The sequence below is a fragment of the Ostreococcus tauri genome, assembly GCF_000214015.3.
Source record: "Ostreococcus tauri WGS project CAID00000000 data, contig chromosome 02, whole genome shotgun sequence".
Classification (NCBI taxonomy): Eukaryota; Viridiplantae; Chlorophyta; class Mamiellophyceae; order Mamiellales; family Bathycoccaceae; genus Ostreococcus; species Ostreococcus tauri.
The window spans coordinates 250036-277313 of NC_014427.2; the positions used below are offsets into that span (position 1 = coordinate 250036).

Here is a 27278-nt window from a genome sequence, read left to right on the forward strand (position 1 = left end):
GGCAAAGGCAAATTTTGCACAGAAGGCAGCTCGCAAGGCATTAGAGCGTCAAGAGAAGGACAGACGTAGCAAGAGTAGAAAATTGAATCGATAGATAGAGTAAGCGCGCGAAGTGCGTCGGTTCTCGCGCGGTTCTCGTCGATTCGTCACCTCCGTATCAGCTCGTATCAGCTCGTACCAGCTCGTACCAGCTGGTCAATACTGTTTACCCATACGATTAACACGTTCGGACATTCGGCTGGTACGTACCAGTACGCTGATACGTATCAGGAAATTCCTGATACGCATTTCAAGCAGTCCTAATTTTTTCGTCGATGGGCGTGCACACGTAGAAAAAAGGGGGAAACCCTAGGAGGGGTAAAAAATTAGCTAAATCGCTCTCGAACTTTTGCAACTTTTTTCGCATTTTCCTATCATTTGGAAGATCGAGCAAAACTGACATCATCTCGTTGCCGCGATTTCACGCAAATTCAGACGGAGAAACTTGCATCGACGTACGGGAAATTTCAACAGCTTTCCAACGGTGTGCGACTCATCCCGATCGGATGCGACGTCGCGTATAATGGGCAATTTTCTAAAAAGTTTCCGAATGGAGGTTAGTAATTACACTTTTACACTGCAAGTTAGTATAATCGGTCGCTCACACCCTAATATACCGTATAGTCTACACGCCAAAAATTGCGGCACTTTTGAAGGCTGGGAACTCCGTAGCTCAGAGGTCGTCGGCAGCTAGCTGCGAGTTTTCTTAAGATGAACACCATCGAAGAGGCGCTTGACTCGTCTGTGGACCAGCTTAGTCAGCTAGAGCTTGCGTATTCGGTCAACTCAACGCAGACGAGACAAATTCTAGCGAAGCGGTCCCAATACGAGCACTTTCTTGCCCGTCGAACCTCCTCAACTGAAAGCGCTTTTTTTGCGTACGCGTCATACGAGCTGGCTCTTGCGAGTACACTAACGTCACGAAACAAGGTAAGGATGGATCTTGTTGCAGCTTAGATTCGCGATTCTGAATATGCTGCTTCATAGAGACAGGACCGCAATAAGGTCAACTCAGTCATATTCAGGCATGTACGAGGGATTCTTGCTAGAGCGGTCCGCGAGCATGTCTGGAGTTTACGTTTGTGGCATATTTTCGTTCGTTTTTGCGAGGAGCATGGCAGCAGTCGGCTCTTGTCGAGGGCGTTGGCACGGGCACTCAGATACCACAGCACGTGTGTCGGGTTATGGTTACGCGCCGCTGCTTTCGAGTTCCAAACAAATGTCAGTTGCTCGGTCTTCATTCATGTCGTCCGATACTGAACTATAAATAGCAAAATATGAATGCCGCGAGAAGTTTATTTCATCGAGCTCTGCGAAGCTGTGATCAAAATCAAGGTATGTTGGTTCTTTGATTGCTCATTCAGCCCATGACTGTTATTAGATATTTGGATAGCTTATTTTCGGCTGGAAATAATGTATGCGAATATGTTGAAAACTAGACAAGACGTGTTAATTTCTGGAAGCCCACGGGAGAGAGGCAATAAGTCAACGAACGAAGTAAAATTTGATGTTGTGCATGTATGTGCTGGTCTTACTGGTGAAGATGAAAAGATAGAATACTAAGGATGTCTCGATAGGGTGCATTGGCACTATGTGTCTTTCAAAAGGCAATCGAGTCCCAGAAAGGCCAAAAAGGTAAAATTGCCTTCAATTTAAATATTCTGTTTTCAACTGTTTTGGAAAAAGATCGTGCCTTTACTATGATGAGGATGTTTGCTGTCGCCACGGATCTGCATAGTGTACGCCGTAGTACTACAACTCTTAAAACGTCTCTAATTCTTTTGACCTTCTCAGCCGAGTCGATTACTCAAGCATATGAGACTATCAGATGAATCATCAACGTCTGTTGCGGCGGTGTTTTTGAACGATGCAAGCAGTCATAACATTCAAAGCTTCAGCAGTTTGCACATGGTATTCTTGCCGCCTGATTGCTGAATATGTATGATTTGGTCTCTTGTAGTTCCTGAAGTTACGCGACCACCACAAAACGATATTTCGACAAATTCGAAACTCGAGTCTCAAGTAAGTGAAACATACTGCTCTCATGAGAAGCATCTAATGTACCTTCCAGCACTACGAAATTTAACTACCTTGCTGAGGCGTGGACAGATCCATCATTTCTCATAAATGGAGTTAGTCGGCGAGATGTATGCCCGTACAACACTTCATTCGTTGCAAAACACTCAAACTTTTCATAGAATGTCGCTATACTTGTTGCAAGGCAGGGTACACTTGACAGGTACTATGAAGTGCTATTGTTCTTTTTAGCGTGATACTTATCTCCGATTTATAGTTATTTGTGCTATGTGTACAATAGACAGCTCAAGCTAGCAATGGTATGAACGTTCTGAGTTTGACATGTATTGAAATTCAATTGAATCATCTTCATGAAAGGAGGTGAACGTACTTTCTCGAGAGCAGGACTATCTTCACAAAGGAGGGACCTTCCGCGCGCTGAATTGTCTGAGTGATGACAGCTTCCAGAGTTGAACCGCATATTCTCTGTGAGCTCACACAGACTAGTTGAACGGTATGTCCGTTTAAACAAGTAACTGATGCGCTTTTCACGAAGTTTCGGTACACAGAGTATAAAATGCCCGTGCTGAAAGTCAATCGTCGAGCACAGCAGGCACGCCGTAGAGTACAGGCGCTGCACCCACAAGGTGTTTTAGCCGGCAGGCGTTTCTGGCGTCTTGTAAACTAGTACTGAAACGATAGAATGTTTTCATATCATCCGTGGAATTCGTACGAGATAGCCAGTCTTGAAGTAATCGTGCTGAGAATCTATCGATATCTACGTCTGTGACATCCCATAGATTAGCTAGTACTGTCGGCGCGCCACAGAGCAAGTACAGCATAGAAATACTTGTGGGTGACAAATTGTCAAAGTATTCGTAAGCTCCACTCGAACATCCCATTAATATCATCACAGAACGAATGCAACTATCCAGAATCGTTTTAATTTTTATGATGTCTTGCCCACCACCGTGTCCAAAATAAAAATAGAAATCTACATCCTGAAAAGCTTTCCGAACTTCGTTTACGGTTGGTGGGGTCCCAATCACACCATCCCAACCTGCTTTTGCTAACAAGGGAGTCAAATACTGTTGTGTTTTCACAAGATCACCAGTTGGATTCAATACATAGAATGCAGAACCAAGGTTCAACTTGCAGAGTGAGTTTTGGGTTGACACACGAGCTGCGTTGGCAACATGAATCGAGGGATTACGATAAACTTGCTGCTCTCCTAGCACACTGAGTGACTCCCACGCAAAACATTTTGTTGTCTCGTCAAGTGAAAGCAGCACCGGACTATACTTTTGTCCGTAACCACCGACTCGCATATGCGAAGAGTTATTTAACTCACCAGATAATTGTGCGCGCACATACGTCACAATTTCAGAAAGATCCAGTTTGCTGCGCCTAACTGCTCCTTGTTCACTTGATACAACTAAGCACGTTGTCATTTCATGCACAGGGTGAAGACTAAGGATCATTAAACTTGCGAATGCGGTGTGAAGTTCCCCATCTGATAGGGAATGAGCACCACTGAGCATCAGAAATGTTAGCTCATATGCAGACGAAGCAAGTTGCAAATTGTCACGTAATGCGATTGCCTTAAGTCGGACCACTACAGCACGTGTAGTGTCCTCGATCAAACCTCTCACCTGATCGCTGGCACGCCCAAGCAAAAGAACTCTCCATGGTCCGAGAATATTTGCATTCATCTGGTCCAGTGATTCATGTAGTCGTGCGTCGAGTAAAATTCGTGTTTCCCACCAGATCAGTTTTGACTCGCGACTGCACGATTCCTCAGGTGTATCATGCTGACGTGCAAGTGTGTCAGCAAACTTTGTAAACACGTCTCTCAGCGCGGGATGTCTGACTCGCACACAGACAACACGCCGATCGATGCCGTCGACGCGAGATATAACGAGTTCATCTTGAACATTCGCAGCTTTCACTGCAGAGTGCACTAGACCGAGCGTCACAACTGGTAATTCCAGTAGATTCTGATGCAAGCAGTGGGCAAGCTGCGGAATCCCCTTCAAACGAGCTACCTCCGCTTGAGAAATTTCGAGATGTTCTAGCGCAATAGACAAAGACGAAACGGTAGGAAAATTAGAAAAACTGCCAAAGCGCAACTTGTACACACGTTCCATGAGATCTTCATCGCCCGTGCATTGTTTTATAATGTTCAGCTTCAACAAAGCTACGTTTTGACTTCTCATTGGCGCGCCAAAGCACGCATGTAAAACACGAACTACCTCGTATACATCACCTTGATCCGAAGAAAGTACGAAAAATAACATTTTTGCATTCAGTTCCCAAAGAACTACGGGAGTGTCACGGCATCTCGACATGAGCTCGAAAAGTTTTTCCTGACACTTTTCCCGCAAAGAAGTGCATTGACTTTGCGTCTGTTGCAAACCAGATGCGTGGGGGATACTTCTTCCTAGATGCAAGTCTACTGAACAATCAACAATGAGTTCACTTGTCAACGTTAGGACTGCCAAGATGGGTTGATATTGGCGACACTTGTTGGCGACATCACGTAGTAATCGGAGAGATTTGCCTCCACCAACAGACTGCAGAGCGGCGTCGTGGCATAATAGCTTTGCATATAGTGAAGTAAACGCACTTCGCCAAGATGCACAACCCTCAAAATTTTCATTTGAGCGCTCCCGCGAGGTAGTTTTGATAGGCGAAGTAAGAGCTTCCTGCGCACACTTCAAAGCTGCTTCGTGCATTTCCACGCGTCTGGTCAAATCGACACAACTCATGCTTTCGATGGAGAACGCAAACGCACTAGCAAACTGTTTCGTTCCCAAGTCGTACTCGCTTTTGCATAATGTTCTGGAAATGTCCAATTTGACGGTGTTTTTGTATTGCTCAAGCTCAGCGTTGCAATCATCAACGTGGTCAAATCTCCTGTACATGTAAGCTTTGCGCAAGTGAATAGCACCTTGAAGCGCGTACGAGCGAATGATTTTTGATAACGACATAGCTTCTTCGAGTGCCGATACGCTTGAAGAAAACATACCCAGCTCGGTACAAACAGCAGCTTTTGTACACAGAGTCGACACGTATGTCCCAAGCACGCAGAAAAATGGAGGTTGTGAACGCACAGCTATTTTCTCGCGGTCATGGACACTCTGATGAGAATGACGACGTGAATGGAGACAAGTACGCAAAGAAGCGATCGATACTTCGATGCATGCAAAAGCTTCACTGAACTTTCCTCTTTCTGCCGCTATGCCAGCCAGAAGCAACATTGAGCGACCTTCATGAAAGGTGGGGCGTTGAAATGTCTGTCTATATCTTGGGATGGAAATAAACAGGCACGGCGATGGGATGGGGGCTAAAAGAATCGATGCCACATGGCTTGTCGTGTCAGGACAGATGAATTGCCTGAACTTGCTCGACAAATAAGTTGTACCAAAAACATTGAACACTTCACAGATTTCCTGCAAGGCTTCTAGCATATTTCGTACTGCATTTGAAACATAGAACTTGATGTTCGACTTGGATCTATGAAGTCTTTCGATATGCTCAAATGATTGCTCAACTATCTTATGAGCTTCACGGTATGCATCTTTGTCTTGCATACTAACCAATGCAAGGGCCGTATGGCAAGAGAATTCGACTGACAGTGCCGTACAGACCAAATTATCCTCCTTCGTTCGTGTACAATATTTACGAGACGTGGTCCGAAAGAAGTCCAAGGTGTCCTTATATTTGCAAAGGACGCATTTTACGTTACCACACTGTTCAATGTCCTGTGGCGGTCGTGGTAGTGCCATTCGAAGCAGTCTCGAGAAGATTGATGCACACACTGCAGTGTCAACATCTCCAGTGGCTTTGTTTTCAGTAAGTGCATTCGCCACACTATCTATTAACTCATACTGTAGTCGGTGCTTTACATCCACTGGTAAGGCCGAATCAGTCCAAAATCGATACTCTTCTATTACTGATTCCAATAACTGCACACAGTGGCCATGACAACGCAGCAGTCTTGGGACCAACGGCAGCGCAGAGTCTTTTTCAGTGTCTGTCATATCAGTATAAAGCTCAAGTAATAGTTCGAATGGCATTTTACTCGTTCCGTAGTGTTTCGAATGCTGTATCAAAACATTGATTGCGTCCGCTCGCTTGTTTGAAAGCCACAAAAAGCTGAAAAAGCTTCTGATTCGGCCATCTCTTTCACCACAGTCGATTGCTCTGCGTGCCTCTGCGCCATCAAGGCGCTCGCAGCAGCGTACGTTCAGAGCGTACAAGGTCTCTGCGGCCTCGGACCAGTCTACATCTTGACATTTCCTTGCGACGGTGTGAATAACCCTCCTTGTTGACACAGTGTTAACTTCATCCCTTGTTAAGAGTTGTTCGAGAGAGTCTCGAACAATGCTCCACTCATGAAATTCCCCAAAGCACGTAATATCCCGAGTGGATGATTCGAGTAGTAAAGCGACTAAAATATTAGCGACACACAACTCTGGTAAACTGCTGCATATCTTTCGTGTAGCTGAGTCGCATTGTACTGTAAGCTCCAAAAGTTGTAAACCTATAAGACTGCATGTCATGACTTGAGAAGAAAGTTCACTACAGTTGCATGCAGAATGTTGACCAATTGATCGGACTTCGCGTGCCAGTGCTACGTAAATACGAACCAATACGTTGATCATTGACTCATCAATGTGTCCTTGAAGCAACTGAGATATGCTTTGATTTGCATAACTAAGCTCCTGGTATACCAACATATGGTCACTCAACCGTGTAAGTCGTAGCGCAACCTTTAAACTGATAGCGTACCAAGATGAAGCTAGCTCGTGCAATTCACAAAATAACTGAATCGCACCTTCGCGTGCATCCAGCTGTATTGCCCGATACGCCACATGCCAGCACAAGGGCACTAGCTTTTCCTCGTTCGTGAAGTCTTGTAGACGTAAGATGGGAAGCAAATATTCGCATGACTCCGAAACACTTGTACAGTGCAAGAGTTGTGCACACACTTCGAAGATATAGTCGTCACCAAACAGTGAGTGCTCCAAACAACGCACTATCACGTCAAGGAACGTTTTTCTAACTACTGACATGTCAGAGAAAGGTAGCACATCGTGTAAACGCTTCAATACTCGTAGAGAATTGCTTATCAAGCTACGAACATGTTTCTTCGACGAACTTTCAACTTTTTTGTTCAAGATGAGGGTGAGGAGGGGTGTCGTGACGCTGGACAACTGCAGCAAGTCTGAGTAAACATCAGATGACTCGAGACTTTCATCACTCAAAGCGCTCACCAGTATTAAAAAAGTACCAATCAATACGGTAACGAAAACATTTTCATCTCGGCGGCGACTGCAGATCTTTGATAGCTCCAAAGTACTCAACTGGTCAAGTGGACGTGGGTGGAGCAGATCCTTGAGCAAGGCCCAGCAATGTGCAGCAACTGTCTTATTCGCTTCGAGCGCGACCAGCCTTCGAATCAACGTATATCGCAATCCAAAAACTCGATCCTCGTCTTTGTGACTTCGACATGACCAAAGTAAGTCGCACAGTCTTTCAGCACCTGTCAACAAACACCGCACATGAGCCTTGTGCGAGCTACGTTCCACAGCCGTCAGTGTTTCCAAGGCGGCGTTTGATAAATCCGCGCGAAGCTTGGACGATATTTGAACGTTTCCCACGCGACCTTCGCTCGACTCCCGACTAGTCTCAACCATCTTCGCCAGAATGTCGCAGGCTTTGTCGTGGTCACCTGCAGCAAGTTTCGCGCGGAATTCCCCGAGCATGATCGAAGCTCACGAGGGCCGTCTTCGTCTATACTAATTTCATGTCTGCTCGCTGATTTTCTCGTAGCGGTCCCACCAACGGCAAATGCTGAGCTCAACGCCGCGGCGAGCAGTTTGAATTTAGAAGCCGACAGATCGATTTCTCGACCACGACGCGCGCCGATTGCGCGACCGATTGCTATACTATTAGTCGGCCGTAGTGTAAAATTATTAACTTGCGTACGCGGATTTACGGGTTTTGGTTGAAAATTTATATTTCTAGTCGATCTTCCGACCAGCCTAAGCACTTCCGGAAGACACCAGCAGCTGTCACATAACGGCTCCACGAAAGCGACGAGCAGCCATTCCCTCGAGTATTCTTCCCCGAGCGACCGGTGATTTTTCGTATAGCATCCGTTAGAGCGTGTGCTGTTTGCTGGAGTCTGGAGCGTGCAGCAGTGTATGTACATGGACACTTCGTTGAGTGCTCAGGCTCACGTCAGCCCGGTCTCAGACCGCTTGATGCAAGCGGATATCGAGCGTATCTTCGCTACTTTTGGCAAAATAGCTGATATAGAATTCAAGAGAGGTACTAATGTACACTCAGCCGTGGTGACTTATGCGTCAAGGTAGGGACAACACAACACGTTTTCTTCATGTTACTTACTGGTTTGTCCAGACTAGACTGCGAACAGGCAGTTGCAAATTTGAATGGGTCTGAACTCCACGGAATCACCGTGACAGTCAAACAACTTGACTTCCACAGCAGTAGTTAATGTTATCCACCTGATGAAATTTTGCAGGTAATTCTGAGGCTCGCCCAAGTTACACATCTATGGCACACAGCGGCTTTTAGCATAGTAGCTTGCCTTCCTTTCCCAACTGATATCGCTAAACGACTCTTTCGTGAGGTCAACGTGTTCGTTGTAGCGCGATCGAAGCAGTCCTCACGCTTCAAAAATGTGTCATCGCGCTATGACGAGTAGCAGACTTGAGCCGAGCTCAACGAGCGCACGAGCTTCCGCCATTTTATTAGTACACCGCACCACGTTTTTCTGCATGATACAAGTGAATAACGTACAATCATCTCTACCAAACGGTATACCTCTACGCTGGTGACTTTGAAGCGCGCGGAGCCTTCTCTATGCTTATACTTGAAGCTGACACGGACCTAGACAAAAACTACTTTCAGACGTCTACGTGATATTGTTCAAGGGAGCCTACCACACCGGCGTTCAAACCTGTTAGCGAAGAAACGCCATTGTAAAATCTCGAAAAGTCGTCGACGTGTTGCTTCATATGCACGAACGCGTCCGACTGTTGAGCCAACTATCCCGGGCCTCCCGTTTTCGCGATATCATCGTACTAGTAACTAGTTCGGGCTGCAGCGGCTTGGTACAGAGCTTTTTTGTACCACCAGTGTATCAGGCAATGTGTATGGGCAAACAGTTTTGTACCAGACGATTTTGGTACGTACCAGCAAATTTCCTGGTACAGGACGGACGACTCGGAATGTATCGGTGCGCACGTATAAAGGTTGCGCAGCGAAACAGCAAATATCACAAACGAGGGGACGTGCATGACGACGACTGTGAGGTTGACGGGGACATGTTTTACGAGATAATCAAAGCAGTTGATTCCGGACATCTATGATAAAATGGCAGACTTTGACATCGTCTTTGTACAGATGGATGGCGCACGGCCGCATGTGAAGTGCATGGACGCCTTAAACGCTGCTGGAGCGCGAAGGAAGCGCGTCAATGGGAAGCAAGCGCCACTGATCAAATTTGTGTTACAACCGGCCAACTCACCGGACACCAACTTGAACGATCTCTGCTTCTTTAGGTCGCTATCAAAGTACGTTCAAGAGCACGAACGTGAGATCGAACACAGCGCTGCTAATAAGGACGAGTTTTGGAACCTCGTGGTGGAGCAATACCATGAATATCATGACCGCGAGAGACTTCAGAGATGCTGGGATGTCAAAACTGCGGTCACTAAATGCATCCTCGACGCCAACGGAACGAACGATTACAAGCTACCGCACTGCATCAAGCACGAGGAACCCATTTCTTTCGATCTTTCCTTGGATTTGGACGACGCAAACGATCCGGTGGCGCGCACTTTGGACTACGAAGGTCTGCATGCCTCACTCCCTTCTTCTCTCAGAGTACGATAAATTTCAACAGCTTTAAAATGCCGTGCGGCATGCCTCGATACGATGCGACATTGCGTATAATGAAGCTATTTCCCCTAGTTTCCGAATGGAGGTTACCGTAGTACTAGAAACACGGAATTCAGGGTATTTTTCACACGGTTTCCTTGTGCGCAAATTTAGGGCTTTAGACGTCACTCAATGCGGGGATCGAACCCGCGACCCTCAGCTTAGGAAGCTGACACTCTATCCACTGAGTTAATTGAGCGCGTGGCGCGTGTGCTGGGCGGATATAGAATGCTCCACACACCTGTCTTTGTACATAATCGAGTTTGAGCACCATAACGGACACGACACTGTGGCCGAGTGGTCTAAGGCGCCAGGTTCAGGTCCTGGTTCGAAAGAGCGTGGGTTCAAATCCCACCGGTGTCAGTTGCTGTCAGTCATGCGAGCAAAGCCTTAAGTTTCAAGAAAAAAAAAAGAACTTTGACGAAGCATAGCGGACGAACGCGCGAACGAAATACGTCGAACGTCAGAGGGCTTCTGCGAGAGGTTATTTTTGATCTTTCGAACGCGACATTCATCTCTGCAAACTAAGGATACGCGCGTCGACGAGCCGACGAAATGAAGTGTTACACTTGTTCACCGTCTATTGCCGGATCTACCTAAAATTTGGCGTAGGGCAAACATGCTCTCACCAAGGGCATCTGAGAAGTTCCAACAGCGGATTCGATGCCAAGGCGAGCCTTTCGCTCGGATGTCTTCGGGCCGTTGAGATGCGCTTTCCCTGGCCGACGATGCATCACCTACGAGGACGCGATTTAGACGGACGTGAGGTCAGTCGAGCGAAAATTGCACACACACGCCAACTCGACTGCGCTCGACGTCGTAACGCGTTTTTCGGAACTTCGGTGACGCTCGCACCTTGCCACTCGCCGTGACCTTGTAACGTTTAGCGGCGGATTTTCTCGTTTTCATTTTCCCGGCCGTAACTTCGAAACAATCGCGTGAGCCGGTTGACTTCGACGGGCTCGCACGCCCTAAAGACCCTGCCGCTCCCACTGCAGCGGACTTGCCGAACGACAATTTCGACGGCACCTGGGCGGCGAAACGCGCCGTGCTGGCACAGTTCAAGCTAGCAGTACACATTTGTAGGATTTGCAGAAGATCGTCACGCGTCGTAAGCGTTGCGCAGTGGTGACTTGATGCGGCGAGTCGACGTACACAGGGAGGTCCGCCGTGCTGTTTTTCGTCCAGGGTGAGGATGGGCCAGTCGCAACAGAGACCCCATATCCGGCGTCACTTTTAAGGTTTCTCAGAATTCCCTCATCCACACGGCCGCAGCCAATCATAATTTAGTTTCAAGACGCGCGAACAAATTTGATTGGTCCGGTGATGAGTGCGGGTGCAAGTTGACAGGCGGGTGGCGGTCAGACGTCAGACTACGCCGACGGCCGACGGGAATGACCGCGAAGCGAAAAATCATGCGTCGGTTGACGCTGTGTACGCTCCTTGCTGTAATCTTTGCCGCCGCTTGCGCCCCGCAAGGTCGCGCCGAAAGTACTACGTCAGAAATCACCGGTACTGTAATCGGGATCGATCTCGGCACGACGTATTCATGCGTTGGCGCTTATGTAAACGGCAAAGTGGAAATCATCGCAAATGATCAAGGAAACAGGATTACACCATCTTACGTGGCGTTCACCGACACCGAGAGATTGATCGGCGACTCCGCCAAGAACCAAGCATCTGCGAATCCCACGCGCACTGTCTTCGACGCGAAGCGCCTCATCGGACGGAAATTCACCGACAAGGAAGTCCAACGTGATCTCAAGATGTTTCCATTCAAAATTGTCGACAAGGATAGCAAGCCGTGCATCGAAATCGAACTCAAAGATGGCAAGAAGATTTTTCAAGCTGAAGAAATTTCCGCGATGGTTCTCACTAAAATGAAGGAAACTGCTGAGGCATACCTCGGCAAGGACATCAAGAACGCCGTGGTGACGGTTCCCGCCTATTTCAATGATGCCCAGCGTCAAGCCACCAAAGATGCGGGAATCATCGCTGGTCTAAACGTGGCAAGAATTATCAACGAGCCTACTGCCGCGGCAATCGCTTACGGCTTGGACAAAAAGGGCGAGAAAAATATCCTCGTCTTCGATCTTGGCGGAGGGACCTTTGACGTATCCATTCTTACCATTGACAACGGCGTGTTCGAAGTGATCTCGACGAACGGAGATACTCACTTGGGCGGCGAAGATTTTGACCAACGCATCATGGAGTACTTCATCAAACTGATCAAGCGCAAGCACGGCAAGGACATCTCGAGCGATTCGAAAGCAGTACAAAAACTCAGGCGAGAAGCCGAAAGAGCAAAGCGAACACTGTCGAATCAGCATCAAGTGCGCGTCGAAATCGAAGCTCTCTTCGATGGTATGGACTTTTCCGAACCCCTCACCAGAGCTCGATTTGAGGAACTCAACAACGACCTCTTCCGCAAGACGATGGGTCCAGTGAAGAAAGCCATGGATGACGCGGGTATGAAAAAGAGTGAAATCGACGAGATCGTTCTCGTCGGTGGCTCGACGCGAATCCCTAAAGTTCAGGATCTTCTTCGAGACTTCTTTGATGGTAAGGAACCGAATAAGGGGGTCAACCCAGACGAGGCAGTGGCATACGGCGCTGCTGTTCAGGGGGGCATTTTATCCGGTGAAGGTGGTGATGAAACGAAAGACATCCTCTTACTCGATGTTGCTCCGCTCACTCAAGGGATTGAGACCGTAGGGGGCGTTATGACGAAGCTCATTCCTCGTAACACGGTCATCCCTACGAAGAAGTCGCAAACTTTTACAACGTATCAAGACAACCAACAGACGGTGATGATTCAAGTTTTTGAAGGTGAGCGAGCGATGACGAAAGATAATCACCTCTTGGGTAAGTTTGAGCTCACGTCAATCCCTCCAGCCCCTCGTGGCGTGCCACAGATCGAGGTGACGTTTGAAATCGATGCGAACGGTATCCTGAACGTTGGCGCCGAAGACAAGGGGACTGGAAAGTCTGAAAAAATTACCATCACCAACGACAAGGGAAGATTGTCGCAAGAAGAGATCGAGCGCATGGTCGAAGAGGCTGAAGAATTTGCCGAGGAAGATCGAAAGACGAAGGAACGAATCGACTCACGTAACAGTCTCGAGACGTTTGCCTACAACATGAAAAACACCGTCTCTGATTCTGACAAGCTCGCTGATAAGCTCGAAGAAGACGATAAGAGCACTATTGAAGAAGCCGTTAAGGAAGCCCTCGACTGGCTGGATGACAATCAAAGTGCTGAGAAAGATGACTACGATGAGCAACTCAAGAAACTTGAGGAAGTGTGCAATCCGATAGTGGCCAAGGCGTACCAGAGTGGTTCCGCTGATGACTCAGAAACCGTCGATGAACACGACGAGCTATAATCCAATCGAAGTCCTCTTAATTAGACGTTTCAATGTCTGATCCGACAGTATTTGAACCGGAACAGCTATGGGTTCGACTGGGAACAGATCCCTGTAATTAATTTACTCCAACGCCCATTTGTCGACATGCTAATAACCTCTATTCGGAAAGTGATGATAAAGAGCCTCGCGAAGACATGCTGGGTGAGTGGTATCCCCTCAAATGACGCGTGGATAGTTTCTCCGCGACTCATGATAGCCGTACGACATCCCGATATGACCCCTGGATGCTTCCGAGTCGGAGCGACTCCCGAGATCGCCCACGAGTACACCTGGTGACATCCTCAACGACGCTCCTTTTGGTTCCCGAATTCGCCGGCGGACGCTTCCTTGAATGATCGCTCCGTGGGCGACGTCTTTGTATAGAACAAACATATTTGTTGTATATTACATTCTTTTCGATTGCTCAAGCCGCGATCTGCGAGCGGGCGCCTCGATGTGATCAGTATGAGTGTTGTTTGACACGCTGAAATAAGTCCGTGAAAACATCAGGTGGGAGTGCTTGCTGGATACTCGTGAATATCTGCTTAGCGAGTGGTTCAGTTAGACTGCTGATGTCGGAAGAAGACGTTACGCTCCGTCCCTCCATGCACGTCTGACAGAGAAGAATTGTGTGGAACAATAACGTATCACTTGGTGCTTTGCAAGACTTTTCTGAGCTTACCAATGCTGCCATCCATCGAAGCATAAGACAGCATAGATCTGAATTGGAGGCTAGAGCGGCCTTTCGAAGTTTCGTAAAAATCCGAACGCTTTGCTCGGCATCAATTCCTCTAGCGTGCACGGTCAACGCGTGCGTCAGACAGACAAAGATGTCTTGAACAACCGTTGACTCAACATTCTGAAGCTGCGACTGGAGTTGAATATTTGCGACCAATGCATTCACAAGAGAAACAACGTCGTCCGAGCGACGTAGCTCAATGGAGCCGCCTTGGGCTTCAAAATGGAAATATGTTTTAAGCAGACGAATGGCGGCTGATTTCACCCATGCGTGTGAGTGTAACATGGCGTTTGGCAGAGCAGCAAGAAGCGTAGAATCACTCTCATAAGCAGGATTGTATAATTTCTTACGCTCGCGATGCTCGATGAACTTCTCAAAACAACTCATTAAACAATAACATGCTGACCAGTTTTCGATTGATGCTTTGCTTAAACAGCTGCGGAGCACTTGGGCCATATCGCTTTCGATTCTGGAGAAAATCTCATATGTTGTAGAAGGCTGTCTGAGGAAACCAACAAGCAATACTTTATAAGCCGCTTGTTCAAGTCCATCGGATCTCTTCGACCATCGTTTTGCGCATTCAAGAAACTTTACAGCTTCGCTGCCATGTGTGCGAGTGAAAAGACAGTCAACAGCCCTGCTTGCAGCTAAGCTGCAGTCCGAGTTAGTATCTGTCGCAATGCGAAGTACAAGTGGCAAGTAGAAGATTGCGCCATGTGAACAAATAGTGGTCTCAGTCAGTCTCTGTAAAAGTGCATGAATTGTATTCAGGACAGAGACTCGCCCTTCAGGACTAGAATACTCCAGCAATGCTATCAACGACTGGAATATTTGATCAATTTTTCGTTCGCCCAGTGGGTATGCTGAAATAAAGCGAACAACTGTACGAGAACACATGTCACGGAGTTCAGCAGATTGACCGCACGCAAGTATAGGTATGATTTTATCGATCAGAACATAGATATCGGCATGAACGATTCTTTGAGATAAGATTGCGTTCAGTAAGAGAAATGATGGTTTCATGCATGGAGCATCGCCATATAGATCTTTGAACGCAAAGGATAGTACAACTGACATCTGCGATGAAGTGAGGACTGAACGTTCTTGACGTTTTATCACGAAAGCAACGATGCGCAGGCAGTTCTGTGCGAGATCGTCACCCACAGAGTCACATGAATTGATCGTGCAAATCAGTACTTTTGTCAATGTTAAGTAACCTTGTGCATCAATTGAGTGTGGCGCATGGCTCAAAAGTTGCTGTATCACGCGCGCCGCACCGACTCTTACCTCGTGCGAATGTCCTATTAAACATCGCATCACTACTCCAAATATACCTGTTAACATTGGAATATCAAATCCGGATAGACTCCGCTTTGAGCGCGCGCTTTTGAATGTATCCTGCATGAGCTTGATTGCAAATTGCTGAATCATGCCACAGTATTCGATGTGTAGATGTTGCGTCTGATCCAATTTCGTAACGTCTGCCATTCTGGTGTTTTCTTGTGACGCTGACAACGCGTACTCCTCGATGATTGACCTGGCCAAGTTGATGTGTTGCTCCAGCTTTACGAACGGATTCGTCAGCATTCCTTCATGAAATGCGCGCAAAATTAGCTCGAATTGCTTAAGATTCTTCGCAGTGACATGATACGGTAACATTTTCACAAAATTTCCCATAAGCTTAATGAAAAAATCTTGCTCTGTTAGAGTTGCTGTAAGGATGGTGACTGTTTTAAGCGCGTAAATTGGCTTTGCTTCATTAACCATACGAATCGTTTCCAAGTACTGCTTTGAGTCATTGAAAAAGATAGACCGAAAGCATGGTATCATATCTGCAATGAGCGCCATAGCTGTATCTGTAGACGTGTATGAGCAGCTGCTCACAGCAACGTAAATCGCCTTGACAAACACGTGAAGATGGAACCCCGAAGTTCGGCCACTTCTCAAAATATGCATTATCAACAATAGATGTTTGTCGCCTAGTTCAGTTGCAATAGACTTGAGTGCTGTCATGGCATTGTCTCTCAGTTTCTGTGCACGACTGTTCATGTTCTCGCTCACGATCTTCAATACTCGAATGAGACCTTCCGTTCGCTCTTCCTCATCGAGCAATGACAGTATGATGCTTGAACACGATACAGCATTCACTTGCAAACATTTCGAGTAGCTTGAATTACTCATTTGTAACTCTCGTTGTGATAAAATGCAAGATTCCGCTATCGGTAGAGCGACATTGTAAAGGGTCTGTAAGTTTGCCGTCGCAGTAAGTTTGGTTTCGGACACATCAGTTCCACTCGAATCACTGCAAATACTTGAACAAAGCTTGTAATTCTCGAGCATACGCAAAGCGCCTCGAAGATAATAAGTTTGGGAAGTACTCGCACGATGTGCTCGTCGTAATAGCTGGCACACTGATGCCACGTAATCAGATGATTCAAGCACCGCATTCATATGATGCAATGAATCTACTGCCGTCGCTGCCACGTTCGCGCTTTGATCTTCTAAAAATAATGTAATAATGGGCAGTATGTATCTTATGTAAGTTTCCGCAGAGACTGAGCGGAAGACATCAGCCCTGTTGAGTCGACGGATTGCTGATGCTCTTCGGCGTGCTTGAATATGCAACAGACACATAAATACGTCAGCATCTGCATCCTCGGCACAAAATAAACGAAGTTCAGGCACATGATCGTTCAAGACAGCCTGCCTTAAAATTTCGATTCCATGACTGCGAACATAGAGATTCGAACTTGCTAGCGACCGAACGACTCCGGATAGTATTATCTCTGACACAAAATTCACACCTTGCCGTGGATTCCCCGAGTAGTTCAAGCTCTTTGGAGATCTATCGGCCAAATATTGACATATTAACGATTTCGCGGAGTTCTGAATAGTCATATCGCTAGAATGTAGGTCGTGAAACGCACTGTGAACCCATAAGCGTATAACTTCCCCTTCTGTTGATGAGCGTTCCATGAGATCGCCATAAGCTTTCAATCTTCGTTTGTAGTCAATTTCTTCGATATTACCATCCGCAAATGAGTTCAATGCGTGCAAAATTTGGGACACTGCCTCATCTTCTTTTGGACAGAGAAAGTCAAACACATCAAGCAATGCTTTCCGCATGAGCCTCGATTTCAAGGTTGCTAGGAAAGGAGATAGCCTTAAGATGCTCTGAAGACCGAAATCCGTATTAATCGTGACATGAGAAAGCGAAGAACAGAGCGTTGAGAGATACAGAGCACGGGTGACATCGTTTCCTTTTCTCAGACACATTAACTCGACGATATCTTCAATCTTGTGGATATCCCATGGAATAGCGTGAAATTTAGCCAATCGGTCGAGTAGTTGCAATTCTGAGGGGTCTGCATCAACTCTTTTCAATGAGTTGCCATGCGCTTTCTCGAGCTTACTCATGAGTGAAGCGCGGACACTATCGACAATCTGTTCACGTAAAACCTCGACATGACTACATTGTCTTTCTGAGAACATTTTTCCTTCCACACGATCAAGAAGCCCAGAAATAATCGTCAGAATAATTTGTTTGTTCTGATGCATCACTGTTTTACATTCCAGCACTCTCAGAATATTTTTGACAAGCATATAGCCGTTCTCTTCTTCGAGTACTTGAACCAAGTGTTCGCTTTGAAATACTGAAGAAGCAAACACCAAAACTGCAGGTAGGTGCGAGGTAGCGCACTCGTTCGTGAGGCCCTCAGAAATACGCAGAATATGTTTGCTGGCCTTGTGCCAATAATATCGCACGAGTTCCGATGAAGAAGCAGGTAGTATGTTTGCAAGTAGACTGAACGATTTTGACCTCAGCATTTTCAAACGACCACGATCTTCTTCGGTGAGAGCATCCGCATACTCACATGAATGAATGAACATGTGAAACATCAGAGTAATAAATAAGTGCGCCATATCATTGACATGGGCTGGTATCTTCATTTGAGATTCTTGGACTCTCGAAGAGATAGTGAGTAACTCAACACACGACACTTTCGACATCAGAAAGCTAATCTCATCATATTTCTCCATGAGATCTCCCTCATTCATTTTGACGCAAAAATGAAAGCCCACTTTTGAGAAGGGAAGCAACAGATAGTCCAGGAAGGGGCCGAGTTCAGAAGATTTCAGAGTGCCAAACCAGCGCAGTATCAAATATCTAAACGCGTTGAGTGTTCTTTTCTTGGAATGGACGTACTTTGAGAGTACTCTTACTATAATATCAACGACTTGCTCTCTGTGTTTCCTGTGAATGCTAGGAAATTGGTCCAAAGCTGTCGAGCCATCTCCTTCAAATCGAATTGTAGCTAGTGCAACTTTGACAGAACTTGGGTCTGCCAAAGAGCACAGCTGTGATAATCTCAAGTCTGGTAAATAATCTATCTTCAACTGCCCCATACATTTTATGGCTGCCTGTGCCAACTCTGTATGTTCATCTCCAGCCAAGAATTTAAGCGCTTGGGAAATATCTGTACGCATGTCCACTGGATCAGTAGTTTGTTGAAGAGTGCTTGCAACGCGTACGTGTATTATCTCTAATAGTGAAGTAAGTACTCCAATGTACTGCGAGCCTACGGACCTAGTCATGGCACGCTGTGACGACAAAGTCACATCCATGAAGATTCGCACAATGAAGTTGAACTCGACGAGTTCACAGCGCTTCAAAGACGACAGCATGATCTGTAACCGCTGATTGTCATCAGCTATCTGCTCAGACGGATAGAGAACGTCGTGCACCTCACGACGAACACCAGCTGACGTGATGCTCTGTGCAAATGCACCTTCTCCGCCGCCATCAAACAATCTGCGCTTTGTAAGAAGGATCTCCGCTTGGAGAGTTTCGAGTGCTCCGACGTCGCCATCTATGAGCGCACTTAGCAAGTCCTTCAAAGGCTCCCATATTGGGCTGAATCTAATATGTAAAGCACCCAGAGTCATGTGTAAAATCATTATGCATTCAAGCGGCGTGCCGTCACTATTTTTAATTCTTCGAGCCACTGAATGAAGAAGATTCACACTCTTCCTAGAATATTCAAGCATGTTGCAGTTGCTGAGTGAGAGCTGATTGATGTAGCTGAAGGTAAAGATCACATCTGGAACCGTCATAATTCCAGTTGATTCACCTACCGAGGTAGACAGAAGCGCCATGTATTGGAGGACGCTGGCGCGAAGTGATCTACTGGAAGAGCTTAACAGTTTAAGTATATGATCGGGTAACAATCTTCCCTGGAAACAGAAAATATCAGCTTTGAGACTTGAAAGCAATGACGTCAATCGTGACCAAATCGCTGGTGATGACACTGATCCTGCGAGTACGACTTCAAGTAAAGCCAAAGTATAGTCAACATTTGAAGACGCCTCCAGTTCTTGGCAAAGAGCTTCTGAGTCCATTGCTGCCATTAGTAGTACTAAATCGCGCACAGAGAGCTCTCGCTCAGAGTTGGTGCCGACGGATGACTTCAAATGGACGACGGTATCGCTCACAAAAGTCCGAATGAAAGTTGGAGCGACAAAATAAGGTAGAATTCGCACAATTGTCCATATATCGCTAACGTCTCCATCTAATTGTCTACGTTTAAGCTCACGCACAACATGCTCTGAAACTAACTCCTTGTGCCCTCGAAGGGTCATCAACCGATTCGTATTTAGCTTCGAAAGTATTCTACCGAAAGTCAAAGAATGATCGAACCCACTAAATAACACCACTTGTGCCGCGTTTGTATCTCCGATTAAAGTCTCCGCCATAATGCGAGCGGCGGAGCAATTCAGATCCAAATTCTGCACCAGTGCCCTCAGCATGTAAAGTAGAGAGTCACCATCCATGAATAGCAGCAAGCGAGACCAGGAAAAAGATCTTAGGACTAAAGTCACTTCAGACTCATCACGCGAAGATACTGCAGCCAAGAGTCGTGCAAGTTGCATCGCACACGTTGTCTGATTCTTTATTGCGGAGTCTTTGTTGCACGCTGAGACATAGACGGCGATGAAATTAGACAGACCCTCATTGATACCTTCACACAGCTCAAATCTGGACGAAAGTATAGTTGTAGCTACCTGGGCAACGTATTGCGCACGACCACACGTTGCTTCACTATCAAAATTTGAATCTAAACACACAATTGAGAAGAGTGAGGCCCACGTTCCCTTGAGCGCATACTTCGGCAAAGTTGCAGCAAGTGACACAACGACACTATCAAACAGCACGTAACGAGTACTTAGTTCAATGATTGGGGCGAATGCAGGATCGACGAGTGCGCGTAACACGATATCAGACTTTGAATGAAGTTGGTTTCCACCACTGACCATCGCATAGTAAATGAGTATTGTCGCTGCCTCAATGACATGTGGCGTTTTGACGATGGCCTGCATCCCCGTCGAACATTCTAATAGGACGGCCTTCATCGCCGCCAAAATGTCCTTTCGATTTGAACTACGTAGGATCGGAGCAACTGCTTGTGCTGCAAGTTTGCGGAAAAGCTGTTTCTGGTGAAGTCGAACGCACCGTGTGAAACCAAGTATCTGCACCACTGAGACTTTGTGCGAACGTCGCAAAATGACACAAAGTGTCGCAATGCATCGAAACGATGTTTCCACATGTTTTGACTCCAATTCTGAAATACTATCTAGACAAGAAAGTATACTTCGGATTGCCCTATTCAAGTGTGCAGCAAAGCCAGCACCAATGTCTTGTGCCAACGCGACGAGGCAGTGCAGTAACGCCTCGAGAGAGTGGCCTTCTCCTAACATTATATTATCGTAGAGAGCCTCCATGATTTCCGACTCATTTAGAATAACCTGCGCCAGCGTATAACAGTGTGGCACAGCTTTTGCTGAGAACGCACTGAACGCCTTCGTACAAGACAGCTCTTGCCAGTGAGCCAACGCAACACGTAGATGCGTCTCATAAGTATCACTCTGCGCACTTTTACGGAAACCATAATCAGTGTAGGGAGCGATCCTGATGGCTGATAGCTGCTCTGTAAAAGACTGTATGGAGTCAACAAAATTGAGCAAGCTGAAGTGTGTGTGTGTGTGTGTGCGCTTACCTGAAACGTGAACGTGCGCTTACCGCAAATGCGTTTGTCGCTCTTCAATAGTTTTTTCGCTTGAACGACGTTCCATCTAGCTGTCTCATCCCTTACCCACTCCATGTTCGCGTGAGAACGTCCCGACCCACTCGACGGCACTGCGGGCTCGAGAGGCGGCGGCCTTGAAGACATCAGTTACTGCTTCCAGAGACGTTTTGGGGCCCGGATGATTGATGTTAGTCGGCCGTACACTCGAGTACACGAATCGAGTCAAAACGTAGCGCGGTCCGCAAAATGTGCTCTAATGGCGGCGCGCACGAGGCGTCGTCACTACCACAGTTGTACTTAGGTAGGCCTGCACCGACTGGGAACGATGGGTACCGTACCCGCGTACTGTTCTACTCGGCAATTTGTATGCGCAAACAGTTTGTACCCAGCCGATTTAGGTACGTACCCAAAAATTCCTGGTACAGGTCATTTTGAGCCCTCATTATGGAACTCAATCGCTTCACGACGCCAGTCGCACGAACACACTGTAAAAAAGAGACGAAACAACGAGAAACAAAGCGCGCGGTGGGGAGGGCCCCCTAAACCTCCCGGAGGGGGCGCGACCGGAATTTAGTCGCTAGTTGGTGGTCGACTAATAGTCGGCCTATTCGAAAAGTTTATGTTAAGCCAGGGGCGTTGGCGTTCCACAGGTGTACGTTCAGCGCATACACGACAGAACTTTTAATCCAATACGGAGGACACACCGTCTCAATCATTCTTCGAACACTTCGCACAGACAACTTCCTCGGCAGGCGCTCACGACATGAGCAGTCTGGCCAGGCAGACTTATCTCCTCCGAGTTGCCTCCTCAGGACCTCGTGGAGTTGTCAAACGACGAAACGATGTAACAGGGTGCTATCATGCACACAGATCATTTAGTTCACGCTCTGATGTCGTGTCGGCTGTTCCCTTGCGTTTAAGTGAACAACCTGCCAGGTACACGGCACGCATACCTGAGTTGGACAACTTCAGGAGGTGGGCAAAGTTAATGGCCGAACGCGAGGTAACAGACTTTAATACGATAGATGGAAGTCCAAATTTGCAAACTCTTCATCGTGAAATTGATTGGTTGATCTCAGACAATATTGCAAGTGTGCAAGGTTTTGGTCAGAGTCTGAACTCTGTCAAACACGTATCCTCTTTGCTGAACTCATCGGAGCTCTATTCCGTTACGCTCAGATTATCTATTGAAGAACTTGAGCATCTATGGAGAAAACGCACGATGGAGAGAGTCCCATTGCAATATCTTACGCATACAGCTCACTGGCGAGACCTTGAACTAACTGTCAGTGATGCAGTACTGATCCCAAGACCGGAGACTGAGCTCTTGATAGATTTTGCTGAAGAGATATTGAATAGGCTAGAGCTGCAATTGGATGGCACTAGTACATGGAATCATCTACTTTCAAGCCCATGGCTTGACCTGGGAACCGGATCCGGGGCCTTAGCAATTGCTATGGCGCAGGCTTTGCAGTCCAGAGGGAGGGAAACAGTCCCTTTAGTACTCGCCACGGATAAATCTATTGAAGCAGTTGAAGTGGCGAAACATAACGCTACTACTTGTGGGGTTCAAGATGTTATCCAAGTACTGAATGGTTCATGGTTTGAACCTATCGATGACAGCATTCGCTTTGCAGGAATCTTGTCAAATCCTCCTTACATACCAACTGAGCTATTAGGCTCCCTGCAACCAGAGGTTTATTTGCACGAGCCGCGACTGGCGCTAGATGGAGGCGTCAGTGGCGGTCTACTGCATATTACTTCTATTTGCGCGAAAATAACAGATTTTCTGTTACCCGGAGGTCTGTTTGCAATAGAAACACATGGTGCAGAACAAGCAAAATTTGTGGGACGATTACTGGAACAAACCAGGGCCTTTGATGATATACGGACAAGGGCGGATTATGCTGGAGTATGTCGATTTGTAACTGCCCGAAAACAACGTTGAAAGGTCGAAAATATGCAAGTCAGATGAAAGCGGCAACACGCTGAAGACTGCAATAGTGTGAGCTCATATGATTTTGTGCGACGTGAACACAGAGAACACATCCGTTACTACAGTAGTAAATATGAGTTAGACGACACTACATTATGCAGCCTGGTGTCTTTTACTTCCTGACTGGGTTCTAGGTTGGCTAAAATCACGATCACGATCTGAATCACGAGCCTAAACATCGTGATTCAAACCAGCATCACGACTGTCTCGTCGTGATTCAACCTTGGAGGAAATTGTCCGATTGTCCGAATTTACATACTAACCTCCATTCGGAAAGTGATGATACTGAGCTTTGTTATACGCGTTGTCGCATCATATCGAGGCATGCTGGACGTCGCTGGAAAGCTGTTGAAATTACCCGTACGTCGATGCAAGTTTCTCTCTCTGAATGTGCGTGAAATCGCCGCAACAAGCTGATGTCCATTTTGCTCGAGCTTCCAAATGATAGGAAAACGCGAAAAAAGTTGCAAATGTATCGACGAAAAAATTCGAAACGCGCGTGCTCCGCGCGTCAGCGCGCGCGCGGACGGCACAAATCGACCCGGGGCGCGACGGAGAGCTCGCCTGCCAAGTTTCACATGTTTTGGCCGCTTGGTCTGCTAAACCAAGGCACCGAGCGCCCAGGGGGCGAGGAAGAGCGCACGTCCTTGAGTTTTAATCGCGCGCCTCGACGGACGAAGTTGCAGGTTCACGGCGACGCGCGCACGCGACCGGTGAGCGAGAGGCTGCGGAAGCGTGAGAAAACACCCTTGCGCACAGTTCTCGGTCCTCTGTTGAGCCCGTTCAAGGCTCCGCGCCGCGTGAAAGCGCGAGGGAGGCAACACATGAGCGACGACGACCGAGCTGCTTTCGCCAAGACGGCTCACTTCGCGACGAAGACTGGGCAAGTTGCGATGACAGACCTATGCAGAGAATGGGGGTTAAGTAAGACGCAAGGTTCGATCTTTCCTTGGATTTGCACGACGCAAACGATCCGGTGGCGCGCACTTTGGACTACGAAGGTCTGCATGCCTCACTCCCTTCTTCTCTCCCACGGTAAATTTATGTTGCAAAAGTTGCGACCCCCTCGATTTGCCATGAGTTGTAACTCAAGAAAAAAAACGCGAAAAAAGACCCCTCCACGAATTCACGAGTCATGAACCGTCCGAAAACTTTTGAAACGGAGGTCAGTATTTAAACAGCGACAGCGTCACTTTCGCGCGTCTGTCGCGACGCGCGCGGGGGCAGGGGCCCGACGATGCAGGCTCATGCATGAAAGAGAGTGCACACGACCGATTCATCGCACGCGTGACGCAGTCTGGATCGTATGGGCGTTGCCGCGGGCTGGGATGCGTTCGCCTTTGGGACGGTGGGTTCATCCAACGTCGACGCGTTAGCGAAGACGAAAGCGGGGGTAAACGCGAACATCTGGATCCACCGAGGATGCGCGATGTGCAAGAGTGGTTCTGTTCAGGAAAAGTTACATTCGGCCGTACTTGAGGTCGTATCGCGCGTAACAAGGCTCGTGAATGCAGCTGTGTTTCCTGTGCTCATTTTTGACGGTGCGAGGACAGAGAGCAAACGGGAGACCCACGCGATGCAGGCAGGCGTGAAAGGTGAAAACTTCGAGCGGTGTGACGTACCCCACATCCTGAACGAAGTTCGCAGCCGTGGTTTTGCATACGTTGTTGCCCCCCACGAAGCGGATCATCAGTTGAAATTTTTGGAGGCTTTTTGGAGCTGTTGAACCTTGTGTTCGAGCCCTCGGTACCGCTCATCGTCATCGCGCACCACCTCAAATGTAGTGTTCAATGTGTTTCCAATCTCTCCACGCGTTGATATTGCCGCACGCGCGGATCTACGTCGCTTCCCATCCACTGACACGAGCTCGGAGCGTGCACGAGTATGCTTCCGGAGATGCCAAGAGCTTAATTTTTGCCTGTTTTCTGCTTCGGACCTGTCTAGTATTGTTACGATGAGTACAACGATGAATACAACGATGAGTATCGCGACAAGCTGTGTATCACATCGTGATACCGCCAACCCAGTCGAGCGCCGCTCGAGCTCCATCGAATGGATTTTGTAAACTGAATGGCGAATGTTCACTACAATATGCAATGTTGACAGGTGGAGCCATACTTGTTCATCGCTCTCCCCTAACTTCTAGGTGGCCGAAGAGTAATTGCGGGGGATAGACTGCGAGTACTTGCAAACAGAAGTGTGTCGCGTCGAACTCGTTCGATCGAACACATTCAGTGAAGCGGAAAAGTATCATCGCTCGTGGATCGGTGCGCTGCGTGCCAAACTCCAAATGGTGCAAGTTCTCTCCACTGACTCAAACCAGTAACCGAGCGATGGTGGACTTGCGCGTCCAAAACACGCAACGTTACCGACGTAAGTGCTGTGCTCTCCGTTTGAAAAGACGCAAGACGCCCAACACTTTCCATGTGTGTCCACAGCGCAAGAAAACGGATACTAAGCTCTTAGGTCTCACCCGCAGCTTAGGTCTCACCCGCAGTATTCCTGTGAGCACGGAATTGTTGCCAGTCAGTCAGTTACTGGACCCCGTCTTTTCGCACGAAAATTTTAAACATGTCGAATATTCGCAGTCGTTTTTGCTTATAGAGGGGTTCGTCACTGGTGCTGTGTTCACAAGTATTTTCTTGAACCAGGCGGAACGCTGGAGAAAATACAAACCTAACAATGGAATAACTTCAGCACTCCGAAGTACCATCGACTATTTGGAAGCCCAGGGCCCCTCTGGTGATTTTCCTAAGCAGTTGGGCCGAGATGTGCAAAGTTTTAGGTGGTTAAACGAGGTCGTGAAAGTTGCTTGGCCATACTTGGATGCAGCAACTTCAGCGGTGATAGTCAGCGCTTTAGATCCGATACTGCAAAATACAAGGCCTAGTTTTCTGACATCGATAGAATTTGAGCGCTTTAGTTTTGGTAGCGTTCCAGCCATAATTGAAGCGGTAAAGGTCTATGAAGCAGGGAATGAGGGCGCCCTAGAGATCGATCTACACGTCTTTTGGGCAGGTGACCCAGACGTTGTTCTCAAAATTAGAGCCGCTCAGGCAGCTCTGGCGGTACCAGTCTCGCTCACTGAGTTCGAGTGTACTTTCACCTTGCGAATGATTTTCGCTCCACTTATCGGCACGTTTCCGTGCTTCGGTGCACTTACATTGTCATTGACTGAAGATCCTGTTGTGAAGTTCGATTTACGTGTGGTTGGAGGAGACATCACGCTTCTTCCAGGACTGGCACAACCACTTCGAACATATATACAGGCACTCATTGCATCGTTTCTTGTCTGGCCTCGATGCATCACGGTGCCCATTCCAAGTACGGGATACTCGCTACCAGATCGAGAAAGTGCAAACGCTGGCTTATTGCACGTTGAGATCCACTCACATAACGACTCTGTAGGCTCGCCAGCTGAGATAGCTCTTCAGCTGCGATGGCCGGGAACATCAGGTTCAAACGCATCACAAGAAGTGCGACTACAAGCTTCACCAAGCGGTAGTTTTTTTAACTCACGAGAAGTAACACTTCCAGTCGAAGATACAACGAGACAAATATTGAGTGTAAGGTGGTATACGAGCGACGGTAATACTGAGGAGAAGGGAAAAATAGTTGGCGAAACCAGCTTGCTCCTGGATGACATTGTCCAGCAATTGAAGGCTGACACCCATGAAGACTATAAGAACTGGGGTCCTATTACAATCGCTGCAGAGCTAGAGTCTGTATTATCAACGGAATTATCGGAAGAAAAAACCAGTAAAACTACTGACACGGTTTACGGTCGAGTGACAAAGTTGGGAACAGGCTTGTTCTCACGTATTCGACGCGCATCGTCAAATGTTTCTTCCAAGTTTGTAGCGGACGCTAAATATGATGCCAGCTTTGATCATTCGAATGCAAGTACACGTATTGTCCAGTTGACTGTGAGATATCAGTCACTCGATTCTTTACAGGTGGCGGGTTTGGAAGACAATGCCGAGCTATAGGACAGCCCGGGCTCACAACAAAATGATGGCTAT

General features: G+C 47.4%; 10 protein-coding genes across 10 annotated transcripts; 6 read left to right on the top strand and 4 right to left on the bottom strand.

The window, feature by feature from the left end:
- Positions 1-750: 750 nt before the first annotated feature.
- On the top strand, positions 751-2529 carry OT_ostta02g00960 (U3 small nucleolar RNA-associated protein 6; the record flags this gene model as incomplete). Its single annotated transcript, XM_022984997.1, has 12 exons — positions 751-969; positions 1027-1260; positions 1311-1374; positions 1421-1557; positions 1617-1674; positions 1726-1778; positions 1834-1950; positions 2000-2061; positions 2111-2186; positions 2238-2278; positions 2333-2375; positions 2434-2529. 12 exons carry the CDS (start codon positions 751-753, stop codon positions 2527-2529), a joined length of 1200 nt encoding a protein of 399 aa, XP_022840692.1.
- A 119-nt stretch (positions 2530-2648) lies between these two features.
- On the bottom strand, positions 2649-7757 carry OT_ostta02g00970 (Peptidase C50, separase; the record flags this gene model as incomplete). Its single annotated transcript, XM_022984998.1, has 1 exon — positions 2649-7757. The coding sequence occupies one exon, from the start codon at positions 7755-7757 to the stop codon at positions 2649-2651; it is 5109 nt and encodes a 1702-aa protein (XP_022840693.1).
- A 516-nt stretch (positions 7758-8273) lies between these two features.
- OT_ostta02g00980 (Nucleotide-binding, alpha-beta plait) lies at positions 8274-8581 on the top strand (the record flags this gene model as incomplete). The annotated part of the gene is made up of 2 exons (XM_022984999.1): positions 8274-8434; positions 8485-8581. 2 exons carry the CDS (start codon positions 8274-8276, stop codon positions 8579-8581), a joined length of 258 nt encoding a protein of 85 aa, XP_022840694.1.
- Positions 8582-8770: 189 nt separating this feature from the next.
- Positions 8771-9104, bottom strand: OT_ostta02g00990 (Signal recognition particle, SRP9/SRP14 subunit; the record flags this gene model as incomplete). The annotated part of the gene is made up of 3 exons (XM_022985000.1): positions 8771-8860; positions 8911-8976; positions 9030-9104. 3 exons carry the CDS (start codon positions 9102-9104, stop codon positions 8771-8773), a joined length of 231 nt encoding a protein of 76 aa, XP_022840695.1.
- A 1521-nt stretch (positions 9105-10625) lies between these two features.
- Positions 10626-11109, bottom strand: OT_ostta02g01010 (Ribosomal protein L35; the record flags this gene model as incomplete). Its single annotated transcript, XM_003074812.1, has 2 exons — positions 10626-10766; positions 10885-11109. 2 exons carry the CDS (start codon positions 11107-11109, stop codon positions 10626-10628), a joined length of 366 nt encoding a protein of 121 aa, XP_003074860.1.
- Positions 11110-11444: 335 nt separating this feature from the next.
- On the top strand, positions 11445-13415 carry OT_ostta02g01020 (Heat shock protein 70 family; the record flags this gene model as incomplete). The annotated part of the gene is made up of 1 exon (XM_003074813.2): positions 11445-13415. The coding sequence occupies one exon, from the start codon at positions 11445-11447 to the stop codon at positions 13413-13415; it is 1971 nt and encodes a 656-aa protein (XP_003074861.2).
- Positions 13416-13896: 481 nt separating this feature from the next.
- Positions 13897-21335, bottom strand: OT_ostta02g01030 (Armadillo-type fold; the record flags this gene model as incomplete). Its single annotated transcript, XM_003074814.2, has 2 exons — positions 13897-21171; positions 21231-21335. 2 exons carry the CDS (start codon positions 21333-21335, stop codon positions 13897-13899), a joined length of 7380 nt encoding a protein of 2459 aa, XP_003074862.2.
- A 688-nt stretch (positions 21336-22023) lies between these two features.
- OT_ostta02g01040 (Modification methylase HemK) lies at positions 22024-23208 on the top strand (the record flags this gene model as incomplete). The annotated part of the gene is made up of 1 exon (XM_003074817.1): positions 22024-23208. The coding sequence occupies one exon, from the start codon at positions 22024-22026 to the stop codon at positions 23206-23208; it is 1185 nt and encodes a 394-aa protein (XP_003074865.1).
- A 1354-nt stretch (positions 23209-24562) lies between these two features.
- OT_ostta02g01050 (XPG/Rad2 endonuclease) lies at positions 24563-25321 on the top strand (the record flags this gene model as incomplete). The annotated part of the gene is made up of 2 exons (XM_022985001.1): positions 24563-24977; positions 25041-25321. The coding sequence occupies 2 exons, from the start codon at positions 24563-24565 to the stop codon at positions 25319-25321; spliced, it is 696 nt and encodes a 231-aa protein (XP_022840696.1).
- Positions 25322-25589: 268 nt separating this feature from the next.
- On the top strand, positions 25590-27245 carry OT_ostta02g01060 (unnamed product; the record flags this gene model as incomplete). Its single annotated transcript, XM_022985002.1, has 1 exon — positions 25590-27245. One exon carries the CDS (start codon positions 25590-25592, stop codon positions 27243-27245), a length of 1656 nt encoding a protein of 551 aa, XP_022840697.1.
- Between the last annotated feature and the right edge of the window lie 33 nt (positions 27246-27278).